Source organism: Pempheris klunzingeri, chromosome 12, assembly GCF_042242105.1.
Source record: "Pempheris klunzingeri isolate RE-2024b chromosome 12, fPemKlu1.hap1, whole genome shotgun sequence".
Lineage (NCBI taxonomy): Eukaryota > Metazoa > Chordata > Actinopteri > Acropomatiformes > Pempheridae > Pempheris > Pempheris klunzingeri.
In genome coordinates, this window is record NC_092023.1 from 19,579,419 (window position 1) to 19,599,301 (window position 19,883).

A 19,883-nucleotide genomic window follows, 5' to 3' on the forward strand; every position below is an offset into this window, starting at 1 on the left:
CGGGGAAAGTTTACCAGAAGTGGTAGCATGGCGACAGTATGGCTGATGGTGTCTTTGGGTTAAGACTCCAGTAAACCCTGTCTGCACGGTGGCAAACAGAGAGGGGTGATCAGAGACAAAACAGTCATTAGCTTCCTGGAATGAGACAGAATAATGCAGCAGCAGCAGTGTGTGTGTGTGTGTGTTTTCTTGCATGTAACCTGTATTATATATCTCAATCAGGGGATTCCCATGCAGGCCCTGAAGGTCTTCTGAACTATACCCTAATTTCATTGTACCTCAATGACAATAAAAGGCTATTCTATCCTATCTGAATGATATTTCTTGATTTGCCACAACACTCTACATAACAGATTACTCAAAATGGTTCAACTGCAATAAATTGAAGAATAAAATCTTTGCAGCCACAGCATCAGGGAACCAGCAGTACATACTGAATTACTAGCTTTATTTTGATCGTGCAACACAGTTATATGTTTGAGCACATCTATTTCCATGTGATGTAAGCACTTATAGTATGCCATTTCACAGAGGAAGCACAGAGGAAGAAAGTATTATCTGCTACTACCCTCTTGTGGACTAAACGTGTGCAGCTGACATTGTCGACTACAGTGGCTGACGCCCTCCACTGGTGAACTGGTGTCTAAAGAATAGGGGTCTGTTCTTTTTTATTTATTGCCTGTATGTGTTTGTGCATAGAAGATTTTAGCTTTGTGTAATATTGTAGGTGATAAAATATTATATTAAGTGGACCTATTTTGCAATCTGTAATAGCATGTGGTGCTGTACTATATAGTTGCATTCAATTAAACATTTTTGCAAAATTGATATGAGCTCTGTGTGACGGGAAAAGGACCAAAATATCCTAAAAAAAAATTTGGCCTAATTTGCTCTAAAAAGGAAAAAACCTTTCAACTTTTTGAAACCAATTTGTTTAGTGTTATAGATTTTATTTTCAAGTATTCAATGCTCAAAACCATTTAAGTAGAATCTATATTTCCCGCTTGAACATAGTTGTATGGCCAATTTCAGCAAAGTCAATCATCTATGGCATGAATAGGGGTCAGATGGGGTCAGATGGGAACAGTAACAAGAAATTATCAATCACAGCAAACTATTTAGAAATTAACAATAATAGTTTGCGTCATTTCATATTTAAACAGTCAGCCCCTAAAAAACGAAAATTGGTAAGTCACTTCTTCAGTGTCTATACAAAAACTATTGGGTATCACTCAGTGGAAAACTCTCTCCCATAACAGTTAAGATTGTGATGTGTCTGACGGTCCCTGAAGGCAGCATCACGCCCTAATTTTTCCCAACATCCGGGACCTTTGCAGCTAAGCAGTGTGTGTGGAAAGTGTGTGAGGAGGACAGCGGGGAGCGGTGGAAAGGCGGACTGATGACAGCTGTCATTGTGGACAAAAACAGCACCAATCTGTGAAGAGACCCCGAATGGCTCTCCCCTAAACCTGCTGGAGAAAAGGGACATCACCTTGGCGCTATCGCGAGTTTTTTTTTTAAAGGTGTCGCGAAGGTAACGTAGTGTTTTTGGGCTGGGGAATCTGAGGAGAGGATCAGTGCCAGTTTGCCCTGTCTGCCTCTCAGGAGAGTCGAGGTTAGCCCCACTGGCTATCCAGGCTAACTACCCAGCTAAACTGCTCAGCTAGCTTCGCTCTCCCAGAGGTTTTCGTCGGCGCTGGGGGTCACTGCTGTGGAAAGGACAAGTCTGGATAGTTCTGGTTTTAGCAAAGCGCTAGCATTAGCGGACACCGAGTGAGAGGCTAAAGGGTAACTTTTTAATGAGAGTGTCGGGAGGACGAAATGCTAGTTAGCACTCCTAGTTAGCTTAATGTTACTAATGAACTGGCTAACACTAGTCAACGTTAACGTCAGTATAATCAGCTAACTGACGCCAACAGCAACACATAGTAACTTTAGCTTTAACCTAGCTTAGGTAGTTAGTATCCAGCTTCCCTAATGGACGTGGTTTAAGGACAGTGTTTTCTTTGTAGTGAGTGGAAAATAGTCTGAGTGAACCTTAATGTTTCAGTAACTTAGCTGATGTATACACCCATACTTTATTACTTGAGCTCGCCTCTCAAGCTTTATCCGAATTGTTAGCCAGCGTTTGTGAGATGATCAAATAGGTCATTTTGAATTTCGGGTCCTCGGGGTTTATATCAGCAAACGTCTTCAATGAGAGCTCATGCCTCGCTTGGGTCCTCTGACTCAGCTGGGTCCTAAACTAGGCGTTTTCCCCCCCGTCCTCACCAGCCTGCTGCTGTGCTCTTTTGTCTGAGTGATCTGTTAACTTTGATATCGTCTGGACGTCCACCGAACACATGGCATCATGTTAACGATGAGAAATATAAACATAGTTACTAGCTGTTAAGCCTTATCAATGAACAATCATGGGTCGATTATCAGTTTGTATATATAACTTAATATTATCACTCCCTCTGTAGACTTGTTTATAGGAATGTTAGGTTCAAATGCTGTCCACCGCCGTGGATCCTGCCCGTCACATTAAAGCTGGTTCATGTCAGCCACAACTGTTTATCCAAAGCTGTTGTAGCTGCCATACAAGAGTGGCTGTCTGTTCTTGCAGCAGTGGAAGTGAGAGATAGGGTATATGGGCTGTAAGTGAGGTCTGAGTACATAAAACCTTACACAGTGAAATGAAGTTAAAACGAGAGACAGCCCTGACACACATGCAAGATTAATCTAACACATGGCTTTGTTTACAGACCTGTTGAAAAAAGTTTCCTTTGTCTCTGCTTTTTTTTATGATAGGTGTTTACATACAGCTCTGTGTGTTTTCAGGCTTTATTCATCATTGGCGGAGGTATAGCTGCAGTGGCAACATGGGGACACAAGGCTCTGGAAGAAAGCGTGCCCCTCTGAAAGATCGGTTCTCAGCAGAGGATGAGGCTTTGAGTAGCATTGCCCGGGAGGTAAGTTTATACTCCATCACATACACCCTGTCTTTCCATTTCAGAGCAAACTGGGATGGATGTGGGCTTAACTCTCCCTATGTTGCTCCATTCATACATTGCTTAATCAATGCTAATATGATTTTGTCCAGCTCAAATTTTCTTGTTTATACTTATCCAGGTAATAGGTTCTTCAACTATAGGGAGAAGGTTCATTTGTCAATCTGGGATGTTGTTAATTTGGGCAGTATTACCATTACATTTTGAAATATTAAGTTGCATGAGTAGACAGTTGAGGCCATTATCAGCACTCATGTGATTGGCTGACACTGCACTTTGGCTGAAAGAGAAGCCTTTTAAACTAAAATGTGCATGAGATATTATATTGCCAAAGCCTGAGAACATTAATGTCTGTGTTGGCTATTTTCAGTTGCATCCATAGTCCATGCTGTGTCATTATCATTACCGGACCTAAAGAAAATGATTTGATCATGTTTTTAGTGTCATGCTTTTCAGCTGTGATACATTTCTAGATAACTGAAGCATTTTGATTAACATAAACGAACTGGGATGTTTCAAGTTTTATTCATTTTACAATTAATAGACTGACAAAAATCAAAATGTATTCAATTTAGATTTATGAATTTATGCCAGACACAGTTGCACCGTTTTTTTTCTTTAAATGTTGTGGAAATTATTCAAGTATACTGGAAACACCAGTATATCTTGATGATATTTACAGATGGAGTCAACATAAGCAGTTCTGATGATAATCAAGTTAACTTTGGATTATTTTGCAGTTCAGTAGGTTTTGGTTTAAGGAATTGTTGATTTGACAACAGCTGCAGATGAAAAGAGATTTTGAATATTGGGAGCAGATTTAGATCACGATGCAGAATGCAACCTGGCAGATAATGTGTCAAATTTACGGCTTGCTTACAAAGTTCTCTGTTGAACACGTGTGTTTAGTCAACTTGGGACAGAAATGTGTATTTGTTAGACTATAAATTATGTTGATTTAAAATGTTGTGGTCAAACATGTGTCAGCAAATGGGCCACTGAAGTATAAACTTATATGTGGATATTCAGGTTCTACTGGTTAATTTGTGTTTCAGCCCCAGAGAGTGGAGACAGCTGGTTTTGACCACAGAAAGATTGACTTGGCTTGTAGTGTTTTCATTTGGGGGGGAAAAACACGGGCAGAGGAGAGAGGCAGCCTAGCTTGTAACGACATGCCCTGGGATTATTCCATTTTGTTCCACTGCAGGGCTGCCATTCCTTTGCATTTTTTCAGAATGGAGTGGCTAACAACATGATTATTTGTCAGGGTTTAAAGGTGTTTTATGGTTGGGAGGCATAAGTAAAGTAGTCACATTGTCTGTTAAGACTTATGATGAAGTCAAATGATTGAAATTTCCACTGGATAAACCGGCTTTTCATAAACATTTGACTTGGCCCATTTTAAGAGTGCTTCATCTGTGCTTTTTGAAAGCTGTGCAGTGCCTCATTCTTGGGCACTAAGCACAAGGCTCCATTTGCACTCTTTATAGTCATGCAGGCCGATCATAGAAACATGAGTCATCTGACCCTCCCAGTCAGGTCCTAAATCTGAATCTCTTTGTGGAGCAAAGCAGAGATTAGATCCAGTGTGCAGGGAGGTCAAGGGGTCAGTGTCTAACTTGTTGCACATCACCGCCCTCCCAAACAAACCCTGAAAACACTGAAGCTTCTGCTCATGTTGTCTGTGCTTGGTTAAGAAAAGTTACAGCCTGCCTGCCAGCCTGCCTGCCTGCGCTTGGCACGGATCACTGCAGAGAATGACTGTGAATTTGAGCCTGCACCGTCACCAGCCCAGTTCTGAGGCCTCTTGCATTACTGGGCAGTCAGTCCTTTTGAATACCAGCGGCTTGCTTACAAATCTGACAGTGGCCAAGTGTTAGAATTAGATGATCATCTCATACCCGTTGTGCCTCAGATTAGGATCTAAGGGAGGTAATGGCGCTTGAACAAGGCAATCATTGACTTTCCTCAGTATACAGAGGGTGTGTATGTTTTGTGTGGAAGCTTTAGTTCATAGTCCGTATGATTTCATTTGTGATATCACCAAGTCATTGCAAAGGAAAGTGTCACACTTTCTTTTCCGTATTCAGTTAGCACATATTAGAGTGTCTGTCAACAGCTGATGGACAAGGACTTGTCATGAGCCAGTTAAAGTCACCTGAAGTGCCAGATTGACTCTAGAGGCCTATTTAAAGCTTTCTTAGCTTAGTTTTTGGCTTTTTGATGGTGAAATTATCATGAATTATTTAGTTGGCTCGGCAGTAAGCTGATTATTTGTTGTTTAAACTGCCATTACTAAATAAATTCTGCATTTACACATTTATTTATTATTGAGGATGATAAAGTATTCAATTTACATCTTACTGTGGGTTTAATATACCCATTGTATGCTAGATGTCTTTTTTCATTTGCAGAGTATTGATTTCATACACGCAACAATCTTAACCACAGAAAAGTGATGACACTGGTGATCCCTTACTCAGTTTACTAGTTATTGTTCTATTTCATTGTTTGTTGGGACACTATATTCTGAATTTCATTATTGATTAATCTACCGTTGTATTTTAATTGATTGTACAGATTTTCTCACAGCCTAGATGTCTTCAAGTTGCATTTTTCCTCTTACAAATAGTCCAAAACCCATATTAGAAATGTTGTCCTCAGTTACAGTGATATAGAATGAGAAATATCTGATGAATTTCATTGGAACGACCATAACTGGGAAATCAGCTGGTATTGATCATACTCTGTGTGTCCACAGTTCACTGTAGGAGTTCTCCAGGTGATCTCATGGTAGATTGCTGGACTCTTATCGCCCAGAGTACTGGAGGTGTGTTTGATGGTGAACTTCTGCTCAGGTTACCCACCCGGCCCCCCCTCAGCCCCATGATATGGCTGTCAGAGAGCTGGGGCCGGATGGGCCAGGCTATAGATAGGACAGAGACAGAGAGCTCAGCTGTGCTGCTGTGCAGAGCAGGTCATACTGTCAGACAGCTCAACAGGTGCAGAGCACAGGGCCAGCCGTCTCTCCGGCCTTCTCATTGGCTCTCTCTCCTCACACACTCGCAACTTTACTTCCTTTTCCACCTTGTACAAAGCATGCTTCATTGTGTGAAGTCAGTTAGACTCCAAAAATCACTCAGTGCAGCATTAGGAAATTATTACACACAAGTCCCACATGGCGTAACTGTTTGGTTTTTTTCATGCAGTTATGGAAGACAAATCCTGCATAGTGAAGTTATTCACACACAAAAATAATCACAAATCATTTGATGCAAGCACTTGTTCACATTTATCAGTGATTATGAAGGTTATGTCATTTTCATCATCTCACTCATCACCCTAACTTTGCTCAGGCTGTGTTTTAGGGTGATGGTTTTCACTCGTTGTCTCTCTTGGGAAGTTAAGGTATCTTATTACTGCAAAACAACTATACTTGTATTAACTTAAACTATTGCCTTTCCAACTGGATATAAATGATCACTTCCTCCTACTATTGAACCTACCTAAGTACCATTTTCTGTTTTTAAAACAAGTTTAGCAATAATTAGGTGTAACAGTTTCCTTTTACACAACATTAGACGTACAAATTTAAATTTGGATGGCTGTTCTGTATTAGTATAAAACGCCATTTGTCCACTCCAGGCTGTTATTGAAACAGGAATAGGCTTTACCCATGAGCCCACTATTCTGGTAATGCAGATAAGAAATTGCTGGAATGCTGACAGTGTTTGTCTGCATTGAGATACTGCACACACACACACCACACACCACACACCACTGTATTTATGGACTGTCTTTTATTTGGAGATAAAGGGCTAGGCTCCATGAGCAAGTGTGCAATTCTTTGGTGGTGGGATGTTCTGTTTCAGAGCACGTACAGCATGTAATTTGTATTATAGACGTAATGGAAGGATAGTCTGCATAGTACATGGTCACCTGTGTGACTCCTCAGGGTTGTGTACGGGCTCGCCTAAATTAGCTCCTTCTGCTGAAGTACTCTGTAAAATTAGCTCCTGTTCATCTTCTGACTCAGTTGGGGGGAAATTGTGTGATGACTCCTCACTTTTCCCCCAGAGGAGAGCTTATTGGGCTCAGTTGGCTTTGACTTCAATTTGTTTGTCCTTCATAAGGTTCAGCTAGTTAGACATTGTGAAATCACCTCCATGTTTACAGACTGAGCAGAACCACACTATTGTGTGACTCACTTTGCTCTCTGCTGATACTGTACTTCTCTGTCAGTTTGTTTGTGCACTATTGGCATGTCCCACATGAGGTCTTTAAATCAGTCCTCCTGGAGCCGATGGTTAGCACATGTTGTTGGTGATGAGGCATCCCAAGCAGCTCTGGACACGACTACAGAGCTGTGACTCATGGACGAAACTGGTCAAGTCGGGCACAACATACGGATGGACTGCCAAGAATTAATGTAGCACAGAGTCCATATGATGTGACCTGGTCACTGTTTTTAAATGACCTCTTCTTTGGCATTTCTGCTCTGTAGTTACATGTTACTTAATGGCAGAGAAATACAGTGATACTTTTTACATTTTTATTTATTCTGTCTAAGGAACTACTGTGTTTTAATTGTTTGCAGTACCACAAAATCACCCTCATCATCAAAAGGGTGGTTAATTAGGTTCCATGTGTTTTCCTCTCATAGTCCTCGACAGCCTCACTTAAGCCTTGAAACCCTTGTGTGCGTGTTCTCTTTTCTCTTACAGGAAACAAAGGGCTTGAGTATCCAAATACACTCATGTAAATTCTACTGTGATTGTGGCCAACACCTTCCTTGTATTTACTCCTTGCACTCGTTGGGTGTGTCTTTGGAGAAAGGCACCTTTTACGTGTATCCATTCATGGCTAACAAGTGTGTTCATGTTGTGTCTCACAGGCGGAGGCAAGGCTTGCAGCGAAGAGGGCGGCTCGGGCGGAGGCCAGGGATATTCGAATGAGGGAGCTTGAACGGCAGCAGAAAGAGGTATACGACGCAAAGTGGATCTGACTGGCAAATTGTATTCAACCAATCGAGCGAGCTTATGTAATGCTCCATAACTGTGGTTCTCAACAAGGATCAACTGTAGATTGAATATATATATATATATATATATATTCTCCTTTTATTTATTCTTTTTATTTGTTGTTACCACAGCAACTGACTCAGTGTTTGTGAGCTGCTCAGTGGTGCAGAGGCACTGGCTTTATGTCTTGAAAGATTAATCTGACAGTTCATACGCAAGAATATACCCAAAGAGAGAAAAATGAAAGTGCTGCATGTCCACAGATGAAACCAAAGTTCTATTCCTGAATTAAATGTCACCCAGTTTTTACATTTCAGCAGTTTTTTTTCTCGAGTATGATTGTATGTTTTTCCTGGCACTTCCTCCTCCAGCTTTCTTACCACTCATCCAGCAGTAGCAACAGAAAATGGGGTCAGATCCACCAGTGGATGGTAGGCGAGCACGAAAGAGTGCAGCAGCCTCTCACTTCACTAACACAGCCTGTTGTGTCGGATTGAGCTCCAGCCATGCCTGACCATTGAGCTGCACTTGACTCGCAGGCTACACTATACCTCACTGTGGAAATATGCCTCAGAGTATTTGCTTTGGAGACACCGTAATCTGTGACTGTGTGTATTTGTAGAGCAAGCACTGGCCTTTGACTTTATTTAGGGTGGGTGAGTCTGCGTGCAGGAAGGTGGTTTGGACGTTTAGCTCTACTCCTCCAGTCTCCAGCTACATCAGAAATGATGGATGCTTCTGAGTGATGACAAATAATGTTTGCATGAATTTAATCTGTGTGTTGCTTTTTTAAAAGAACAGATGAGACAAAAATGTGCAGTATATTAGCTGTTCTTGTATATCATTAATCCTGCTGCAGTGCTTCGAGGATAACATTTTGTGAATGTTTATGACCTCTATTTGGTTATAAACATGATGACAGAAGTTGTTTTGCATGGTTTGGGCTTTGCATAGCAACTGTTGCGTATTGTAGTGACCTTGCTCACTCCTGTGATTGAGCCTCCCGACTTTCACTCTATAATCTTTACCAACTTTCCCTCCTTACTCCAGGCTGACACAGAAAAAGCCCGATCCTCTAGTAGTAGTAGATCCAGCAGCCGTCAGCGCCGGGTCTGTATCTCCCTCACACACTTCCTCTTTGTCTGCCTGTCCTTCCTTTCCTCTTTCCCCTTTCATCCTGTAGTTAATCTCTCATCACCCATGTTCCTTTCTGTCTGCCTTTCTGCTGTGACTCCATGTTTCCACATCAACAGGGGCTGGACGATGATGTCATGTCAGTCCGCAGCTACAGGGTGCGTACATATTACATCTCTGCCAGTTTCATTAAGACTGCGCTCTCATAGGGGCACACTGATGTGTGAAGGCCATTGTTCTTGTCAGGAAACTTGTTGAAGTAATACATTTGGGTAAAATACTTTTATTTGGTAGTGTTCATTTGGGTCGTAGCATAAAATAGATGTCTAACACAAGATTCCCCATGATGTTTGCTTTTGTCTGTTTTGTATTTGAAGTCAACTTCATCAGCTATACGTGACTTGGGGTCTAGCAAGAGTCGGTCCAGTTCCCGTAGAAAAGATGCCGTGGTGCGTTGCGTGTGCATGTGTGTGAGAGCTTGAGTTATATATATTTGTGTGGAGTTTGGCAACTGATTCAATTATCAGCATGTAACCAGTTCAGGATAACTTTGTTAGTTCAAGTTTAACTTTAGACTGTGCTTTCAACATATATTTTTTACTACTTCATAACATCACACAGCCATCATAACAGCCAGAGTGCCACTGACTCATGTCTTTGCTCCTTACTGTGGCCTTGGCAAGGTGTTGAAAAAGGAGTGGTTTGCTTGATGAGTTGCTCTGTTTACTAGCATTACTTAACCTGTTGAACAACTAAGCTCTAGTGTGTGAGACAGGAATTGTGCTGCCAGAGCAGACGTAGCCACTTCTCAGATAATTGATTTCCTTCTGATCATAATTCTCGTGACTCCTGCTCTCTCTTCAGTCTGATGGCCTCTCCACTAGCTCCACCCTCAGGAGTTCCCGCTCCACTGTACGTACCTACGCGATGATCGTCTGTTTTATCACTGCTTCTACGCTTTTCGCCTTTTGTCTCATTTTAGCATTTTTTTTTTCCTGGGCTGAACAGAGTTCTGTGTACAATGACCTGCATGGCCATAAAAAGCCTTCATCCAGTTCCTCGAGGAAGGACCTGCTGGTCAGTGTACTCCTGTAGTGTTCGTGTCTCTACTGCTGTCTCAAGCATGGAGGCAGAGCAGACTAATATTAGCAGCTTGCGGTGATGATTTACTGTTGATCTCCTTTTACCCCTGATAAGATTACTATTCATTGTCCTGTGAAGTGTCACATTGTTGACCAGGCCGTGTTGAATGTGTCTGAAATACATCAGTGTGACACTTGCGGATGAAGTTTGTTATGTTGGTGTTTGTTTGAGGTCATATTATGTTACTACCCTTCCAGACTGGACTGTACCATGATCAAAGGAACTACACCAGCCTAATGAAGACCAAACCTGTGCCTCCTCCCTCCACTTCCACCTATCAGCCTCGGGTCGGTCCTCCTGTCAGTGCTGCCCAACTTTTAACCCTTTTATACACGGGCTGACGTGGTCAAACCAGAGCCAGCTGAAACACTTAATCCCTATTTGACATTTATATACCTGACATATTTGTTATAGAACTGCAATAAAGAGTATATTGTCTATGTCGTAGGATCGTTAAAGCAAAAAGAGAATCATGGTTTTGTAGCTAGTGTAGCTGATCTCTAGTATGTCATTGTAATACAAGCTTGACATTCAGATTGAGGTCTCTCTCCACTGTAGAACAGTTCTTGTGATCATTTACATTGATGCAAATTACTACCAAGGTGAGGCCTCCCCAGTATTAAAACAGTCGACAGGGACAGTGTCACCTGACCTCACTTGTCCTCTAAAAACATCTGACCTCGAGTCGGTCAGCAGAACGTTCGTCCTGTCTCCACTTGTTGCAGCCCTTAAAACTCTCCACCTCACATTCCTGCTACAACTTTCCTCTGTCGTCTGAACTCACACTTCCCTGCTCCCCTCCTCTTTGTCAGGCCTCCACTTCCTCGTCCTCCACCACTGGTACGGGGCTGACTCGCAGCTACAGCACGGTCAGTCTCTGTCCGCTGGGTGGCCAGCATCTCTCTGCATGCCTCTAGTTACCTTCAGAGGTAGACCCCCCCCCCCCTCTCTTGTGGTCACATACATCTGATAGGGATGCCCAGGGTGTCTGGGACGCTTATATTTAGCTCCTTGACACTCTGAGAACTTGGCAGCGGCCACAGATTTGTAATTCAGTGAGATAAGGCAGGACTTTGTGTGAAGCCATAGCACACTGAAAGAAATGGCCCACTGAATGTTTGAAATACAGTGTGTCTGTTTATTGCATGCCCCTGAGAAAGTCGTTATACTCTGCCTACTTATTGCGTCAAAGATTTATGCTTCCTCTTGTGTTTTGCTGAGTCCTGCATTGTCTCCCACATGTGCCCTCAGGCCTCTATTTACGATGACACTGGTCTTTGCGGCTCGGGGTACAGTTCAAGAGCTGTAAGTCCTCTGAATATTTGTCAAACAGCATTTCAGCAGTGTCACCACCACAGCAGCTCACTGTTGTGGCTGTGGCCTGACGTCTCTCGTCATGTTTCTCCTGTCCCCCTCCCCCCCATCCGCAGCCTTCTGAATACAGCTGGTACTCCTCTGGAGCCAGCTCCACCCGCAGCAGCCCTGCGGTGAGCACCTTAAAACCACCACCACCATGCATGATGTCAGCTAACACCACACTAAAGATGCCCACTGCTAACAAGGTTCCCCTCGGCCCCCCTCTCAGCACCGGGCCTCCCTCCTCCTAGGGACAGAGTTGGCCAAGCCGGCTACAGCTTGCTTTAGGAAACAGCCTCATTGATTGACATTAAAGTGTGTGAATTAAGAATTTCTTCTGCAGTGCTGTGCAGGTTAAGATGTTGTTGTTGCAAGGTTGTCTTATCTGACTTGGCTCCAGTTGGTGCATTTATCCTAATTGCATGAAAGAACTGAATGAAGTGAATTGGCATTACTTATGGGGTTAAAGTCTTTGAAGTAATCCAATAATCTGTTTAATACAGACTGCTACTGGAGGTTTACAGATTGCTGGATGAACAAGAAGAGTGTGTGTGTGTCAGTGAAAGCCTTGGGCATGCAGCCATCCTACATTACTTTCATCTCCTCATCACATGTGCGTGTGTGTGTTTATACGTGTGCGTATTCCTCTCAGTCTTCCTCAGATGATGACACTGTCAGCAGTGTGTCCCAGGAACGCGCCGGCAGAGGCCGCAGGGACAGTGTGGTGAGCTGTAGGGACTGGGCTGTACAAAATCACACACACACAGACACTGTTGCTGTTTATTTTTACTGTACTGTACTGTGTAAAAGCATCAGCTGAATTTCTATCATGACTTTTAAATGTCTTGACGTTGAAGAGTGATCTCTGGCTGTGTATGTCATGGTTTTCCTCCTGTCCTGTTCCACTCCGATCTTTTACTCTTTGGCTCTCTGTTATTCTTTATCCCTCTGCCTCTATCTCTCCCCTCTTCATCCTGTGTGTGTTGTAAGCAGTCGTCTGACTTCTCGGACATTAGCGAGTCGGCTGCTGATTATTTCAGCCGCTCCAACCGAAGAGGCAGCATTGTGTCTGACCTCGATGATTTGAGCATTCCAGATCTGGACGCTGTAAGTGCCTACGCTAAGTTCACGTCAGTAGGCTTGGAAGTGCAGTGCAACACCAGTGATGGATGAATTATTTTACAAGTCTTGCATGGTTAGAAATAACATCAGCTTTATCAAAACTCACCCCACAGTCTGAGTGGTACACGGTTAGGTGGATGTGTGCAGCAGCATGGACTTAGAGGAGGTATCTTCATTGATGGAATGATGTGATTCACTCAGTGTTTCATTTGCTTGTTTGGGTGTCAACTCTTTATGGTCTGTGAACATGCAGCACTTGTCAGACTCATATTAACTTGAGGACTAACTCCCTGATTTTCAGACGAGCAAACGGCTCCAAGCATGACCGCACGGGACACGTGCTCTCAAGAGTCTCTGTCTCATTTTATAATATTTCTTCTTTCTTTCAGCTGGATGAAAAATGTGACAAGCAGTATTCAGATTATAGTCGGGTGAGTGCACTTATTTTGAAATCTTCTCCAAGCATCAAATAGGTTTTCATCAAAGAGTTGCAATGCCTTTCACTTAAAAACTCAGCAGCGACATGTAGGGACCACTGAAGCAGATTTCCTCAAGAATGTAACTACACACCAGGGTTATGTTGAGACCACAGTAGGGCTATTTAGGCAATTTGTATTTTGTGGTCTGGCAAAGCTATTTCTTATGCAAACCATCTGTTCACTGTAGCTTTTGCTCTCTATCACATTCCCAATAATAAAATGTAAGTGTGATTAATTCAGATTATTTTTATGTTATATAAGGCAGCCACTATGTAACCACTGCACATCAGCAAAGAAGAATTATTATGAGTTTGCCAGGTGTAGAAAATACACTTGTGATAGTTCCTCCCTCAGTAGGATTTGAATTGGGAAGGATCAGTTAAGAGCCCTGCGGTATCACATGATGGTGTTGAATAACAAGTCGGAGTTGTGTGTCATTTGGGTCCTTTCTGACTGGAGTTCTGTGGCACTTTGCGTTCGCAGCCATCTTCCCGCTGTGCCACCCCGGGCCTCTCAGCAGCCACGCTGGCGTCGCTGGGTGGCACCTCGTCACGACGGGGCAGCGCAGACACGGGGAGCATCTACGACCCCGACACCAGTCTGAGTGAACTTAGGGTAAGGTGTACAATACACACTGTGTCACCCTTCTATGTGTGTGACTGAATAAAAGGATGAAAAAATGCTATTATGTGAATTAAATTGTACTTGTTTTAGCTCCAGATGTGCATCATCACATTATTATAAATGCTAATCCACATGTGTCTGAGACATTTACATGTACATCAGTTCCTTCTGCATATGAACCTCCTACAGCATTTCCTCTGTTGTACCCTGCCCTCTGTTCTAAGTGTCTGCTCTAACCATTTTTCTTGATGTATGCACGGGAGGACTGGATGTGACATGCGTCCTGTGAAGCTGTTCCTTATATCTGGGTGCGCTGGTCACGTGTCTGCCAGCTGGACTGTCTTTGAGATGGCAGCGCGGGTGCTTTGTTATCTCTCCTTGATACCCCCCTCCCTCTCTGATGCCCCAGTTCACCCCAACCATTCCTTCCGTCTGCTTTACAGGATATCTATGAACTAAAGGACCAGATTCAGGATGTAGAAGGGCGGTACATGCAAGGGCTTAAAGAGCTGAAGGTAGAGGGGCTTGAGCTCACTGCATGCCTTCTCTTGTTCTCTGGGAGCAGCATGGCGTCACTAACCTCCCTGCCTCCCCACTCATACCCCTCTGCACCCCGTCCTGTAGTTGCTAACACCACAGCCCTGTCTTTGCGTGCTCCCAGTCTGAATTGAGTAATGATCTCTCTTACGCATGATCTTTCCTCACTTCCTATTTTGATCCAATTTACTGGCCGTGGCCTGAAATGAAGACACTCCCACAATTCAGCTGGGTTCAAAGATGTAAGAAGAAGAGTTAAAATGCTCCACCTGCTGACAGATAACTGTTGTGCTTTCGATTTTGAGGCTCCTCTTCCACCCAGGCTTTTATCGCCAAAGTTTTGGATGGCCCTCTGGCTCACTGCTGCCATCTCCAGCAACCTCTATGGAGGGATTTATTTAGTAGTTTAGTAGTTTACTAACAAACCTGACGCCTGACTTGTTCTTGGTAGAGTCTGGCACAGCTGATGCACTTTGGCTAGATTACTTTTCATCATCTCGTTTCCTTGTTCACTTGTAGTTCTCTCTTTCAGATCCCCCTTTCACACCATTGCCCTGTTTCACTCCTGAAAGTGATTCAGTGCACTCTAATTATTGTGTCATCAATGTCACCACTTGTATATTACATTTTGGTCCCAAATGACCCATTTAAATGGAAAAAGACCCTAGGCCTTTTACTTAATATTACATTTAGAAACAACTATGTTTGTTGAATGTGTTCCAAAAAACAAATACCTTTCATACCAGAGAGCCCACGTGGTGCATGTAGGTGAGCTGTGCTTTACATCAGTTTATTAACATGCTTCCCCCTCTATCAGGAGTCCCTTGTAGAGGTGGAGGAGAAGTATAAGAAAGCCATGGTATCGAACGCACAGCTGGACAACGACAAAGCCAACCTCATCTATCAGGTGGACACACTAAAGGACGTCATAGAGGAGATGGAGGAACAAATGTCTGAGATGAAGAGAGAGCTGGAAGAAAAGTCAAAGGTTAGTCAGAGGAATAACAGATTAAATCCCCTGTCAGAAATCGGTGTCTAACTTGAAGGCTTGTGGCTAAAATGTTCTGTCGATGGTTTCAGGAATTGGAAAGACAAAAGCACACGTGTACAGTTCTGCAGCATAAACAAGAAGAACTCAAAGAGGGAATCCGCCAGAGAGATGAGCTCATAGAGGTAAGGCAGCGTTAGAAAAATAAACTGAAAAACAAACTGTTTCTGCCAGCGTGACCACATCAGACCGCTACTGTCAACACCATGAAAGGTGTGAGTGCCCGTGTGCAGGCGGCACTGCTCTGCAGGAACCTGATAAGGATTGATTGGCTCTGGCCTGCCTCCAGCTCCTCTCCCAGTCTACTTCTCTGTCCCCTCTGACACTCAGCTGTTTCATTATCCTATCTGACCTTCCTCTGCATTATCTCCTCACTTAGTCTCTTCTCACCCCGTTTCACCTTTTTCTGTAATTTCTTTGTGTCTGTGTATATTTATGTGCATTTTCACCTCTTTTGTCTTCGCTCCATTCAATTTCTGGTCTTATGTTGTACTGTGTCATCCTGTTACTGCTCTACGCCGCTCCAGGAGAGCCAGCGAATGCAGACTAAGTTAGATGCCCTCACCAGAGAGGTGTTTGACCTGCAGGAAACGATAAACTGGAAGGACAAAAAGATTGGGGTAGGAGGTCCCACACTGGTGCTCTGACAGAACATGAGAGGCGGTAGCCGGCTTAACATGCCTTCCCTCTTGCCTCTCATGCTGTCTCTGCATGATGGAGACCCTCAGACATTAGCACACACCTGAACCCATTCACAGTTTGGATTTTTGCATGTCGAAATAACTGGGCTTTCAGTTTGGATCAGTAACCTCAGCTAACAATGTGTGCACAGGCACTGTGTTAAAGCCTGCAGTGGACAGCCTGTGAAATCCAAATATTTTTGTTAGGATTGTCACGTATAGTGTTATCCATATATACAAGCATGACATGCATGGTTCCACCTGTGGATCAGTCAGTCTGTTAGGCTATGCAGTCAGATGTAGTTGTCGCAAAGTGAAAAAGATCCACCTCCTTACAGACTCTGCCATCAGTCCCTGTGCTCTACCACACCTCTTAACTTTCCCATTAACGTCCCCTATGAGCATGTAGCCTTGTCCTCATCTGTGTGTATTGTTTTCTGTGTATGTTCTCTTTGTTGGCTTGACGTGCATGTCAGTGTGTGGAAGATCTCTTGCTGAAGCTGCATGTGGTGTTGCATGTCTGTCCAGAGTCTCTCCAACTTTTCCTCTGCCTCTTCTCCCCTCTCTTGTCTTTTGTCGTCTGCGTGGCCAGGCCCTAGAGAGGCAGAAAGAGTACTTTGATTGCATTAGGAATGAGAGAGATGAGCTCAGAGATGAGCTTGCTGACATCAAGGGGAAGGCCAAAGCAGGAGAGGTAGGTCTTCCCAAAGTCCCAGAAGAACAAAGAAAACTAGATTACAGAAATGAGTTGCTGACCCAAAACTGCATTTTTATACTTTCCCTTTCAGTTGAAACAAAGCCAGCTAATGCTACCAAGCCTGCTACTGTGTTTTTATCTCCGCCTCTTTGTTTTACTGTCAACTTTTAACTACTGGCTGGTGCACCATGGCAACTGTACAGTGTACTATATCAAATTACTGGTGGATTTGTTGTTTATAGACGGTGTGCACGTAATGTCACCACGACAGCTTCATTCACATGGCAAAAACACATAAAATGTTATTGGCGTGGTCATCTGAAAATCAGACTTGTAATATAATGAAAGTATTTTCTAAGTTCTTGTTATTTTGGTCAGTCAATCCTGACACATCCTGCTTTAGAACAGGACAGGGCATCTGTAGTTTGTGTCGTCCATCTTTGATTTATACGTTAGGCTCCCAGAGTTAAGCTATATACTACATACAGTATGCACACACGTCAGGGTCTTCATTTTTGGCTACATTTTAATAGAGATGGATCAATAGATAATTAGGTGTGTTCGGCCCTGAAATTCCATGTTTGTTGTGGCCGAATCTGATACAATAACCAGAAACGTTAATATTTTAAAAAACAAAAAGTGGTATAGAAAATATATCTAATCATTCATATTCATTCATTCATAGCAGCCAGCTGTTGGCTAGTTTGGTCACTGAATGACGGGCGGTCTCATATATCAGTGTATACCGTCTGTACTGTGAAGCTTTTCCCCACAGAGAGTAACGTGTGCTCTCTCACCACAGAAACACGGGCTGGTCATCATCCCGGACGGCACACCTAACGGAGATGTCAACCATGAGCCCCAGTCCTCGGGGATCACTGTGGTCTCCCAGGAGGCCGCCCAGGTGCTGGAGTCTGCAGGAGAGGGCCCACTGGGTGAGCCAGGGATATTATATCTTTCCAGAGAGAACTGCACTTGTAACGCACAGTTCTTCTGCTGCTGTTGCAGTATATTGCATCTGTTTAATGTATTTTCTTTCTGGTTCGTAGATGTTAGGCTACGGAAGTTGGCAGAGGAGAAAGATGAACTGTTGGCTCAGATCAGGAAGCTGAAGAATCAGCTGGAGGAGGAGAGACAGAAACACTCGAAGGTGGACAGCTCGTACACAGACGGGGAGAGGATGGAGAACGGCACAGACCTACACTTAATTGAGATGCAGAGTAAGTGGACCTTATAATTATGCTTCGGTACACACCTCAAATGATCTTTTGAACATTTTGTTTCAATTTTTAAACTCACCAATCTGTTTTTTCTTCTCTGTAGGAGATGCCAACAGACAGATTAGTGAATACAAATTCAAGCTTTCTAAGGCAGAACAGGAAATGGGTACAATGGAACAAAACGTAAGTTAAAAAGACTTCTTGTCAAACTAAGTAAAGTTCACATTAACTAATAGAAGCACACACAGATATGAAAAAGTTGTACGTTTTAAGGCTGCCATAGTCAAATTATTACTCTCTTGTCTGTTTCCCAGATTAACAGACTTGAAGGGCAAGTGTCCAGGTACAAGGCGTCAGCAGACAATGCAGAGAAAGTAGAAGACGAACTTAAAGCAGAAAAACGGAAACTTCAAAGAGAGGTAAAGACACAGACGCTCACTTTATAATCTGAAACATGAACAGGCTGAAGGTAACTCTCCCCCCGTGTCCCCCCCCACAGCTGCGCACCGCTCTAGATAAGACAGAGGAGATGGAGATGACCAACAACCACCTAGTAAAGCGCCTCGAGAAGATGAAGGCCAACAGGAACGCCCTTCTGTCACAGCAGTGAAGCACGGCAGCGTCACCACAGAAGCCCTTAAACTCGCACCTCAGACCTCTGACTGCCATACTGCGTCTGGAGCACATTTCCATTTTTAGCTGTAACACTTCAACATTTGTAGCTAACCAAAAACACTTTAAAAAAAAACTCGTAGCACAGGAAAAAGGCTGAACTGTGTCTTTTTTTTTTTTTCTTTTTTTTAACCATAAGGTTCTGTCTGGCAGGCCGCCAGTGTTTTTGGAGGAATGACTCAGAAACTTAACTAATAAAACTATAAAGTTGCTGGGAGATGTATCTGAGGAAATTTCTCTAATCACTACTTAATGTTTCAGAGCTTCGTACTACATCATGTTTATCCATGAGATTTTATTTCTCTGACTGGGTGCTTGGCTGTTTTTTTTGTTTTTGTTTTGTTTTGATAAGTTGCATGAATGAGTATAATGTTGCTTTAAAACTATTCAACCCTCACGGCTGCTCCGGCTCCGCACCTCCCCAGCTTCCCCTCCCGCAGTGAAGTGCCTTTTCACACTAGGAGACTGGGGGTCCACACCGCGCGATGAAACAGTTAATGGTTTTTAACAGGTACAGAATGACGTATTTAAAAAGGTGCAGTCGTTCATTTGAAAATATGTAGAACCAACTGTGTCTGCTGCGGTTTCATTGAAATTTTTCAAATATTTAAAAGATTTCTTGAAAATAAATGTGTAATTTACAGAAGCGTGTATATAATTTCTTTATTCTTTCTAAGTTCTTTATTTGAATTTGTTCTATCGAAATGTGAGGTGTGGGTGTTCATACGTAGCCACGTTTTTTTATTTTTTTTTATTCTCATGTCTGTTTGTTTTCCAGATTCTGTGACAGAGGCACTTATAGAAATACAGTTTGGCAGGTTTCCTTCACTCCAGGCTTCAATTTTCCAGGCTTATACAGATGCTACTGCTACAGAACTGTCCATAAGGTATTTGGAAACATTTAGTGGTGGAGTTAATTTCCTTCACACTGAGCTCTGATCCCACCCCACACTGCACTCGTGTCTCTGACTAGCTGTAATAAAAATCAAGCCTGTGTCCTGCCACATTTTACGCATCGTTATGGGACTTGTGACCCGATTCTATTTTTCCTGGCACCACGTACCAAGTCTCACTTTTAGAAAACCATGTGAAGGCCTGGCTCATTTAAAAAGGACACCCCTTCATACACCAAGGAATGTGTTTGATTCCTCAAAAAG

At 43.1% G+C, this 19,883-nt stretch overlaps 1 protein-coding gene across 10 annotated transcripts; it reads left to right on the forward strand.

The window, feature by feature from the left end:
- The first annotated feature begins 1,356 nt into the window (after positions 1-1,356).
- lrrfip2 (leucine rich repeat (in FLII) interacting protein 2) lies at positions 1,357-19,366 on the forward strand. Of its 10 annotated transcripts, none has more exons than XM_070840565.1 (27): positions 1,357-1,534; positions 2,824-2,954; positions 7,888-7,974; positions 8,386-8,445; positions 9,065-9,124; positions 9,268-9,306; positions 9,526-9,597; positions 10,013-10,060; positions 10,157-10,225; positions 10,489-10,590; positions 11,104-11,160; positions 11,543-11,596; positions 11,722-11,778; positions 12,300-12,371; positions 12,641-12,754; positions 13,159-13,200; positions 13,732-13,863; positions 14,316-14,387; positions 15,227-15,397; positions 15,490-15,582; positions 15,985-16,077; positions 16,730-16,831; positions 17,637-17,769; positions 17,884-18,054; positions 18,158-18,237; positions 18,369-18,473; positions 18,554-19,366. In XM_070840565.1, the coding sequence occupies exons 2-27, from the start codon at positions 2,865-2,867 to the stop codon at positions 18,662-18,664; spliced, it is 2,286 nt and encodes a 761-aa protein (XP_070696666.1). In that variant the 5' UTR covers positions 1,357-1,534; positions 2,824-2,864; the 3' UTR covers positions 18,665-19,366. The 10 variants fall into 10 exon arrangements, with proteins under 10 accessions (XP_070696666.1, XP_070696667.1, XP_070696669.1 ...); XM_070840566.1 differs by having other exon boundaries at positions 10,489-10,578; XM_070840568.1 differs by lacking the exon at positions 14,316-14,387.
- The last annotated feature ends 517 nt before the right edge of the window (positions 19,367-19,883 follow it).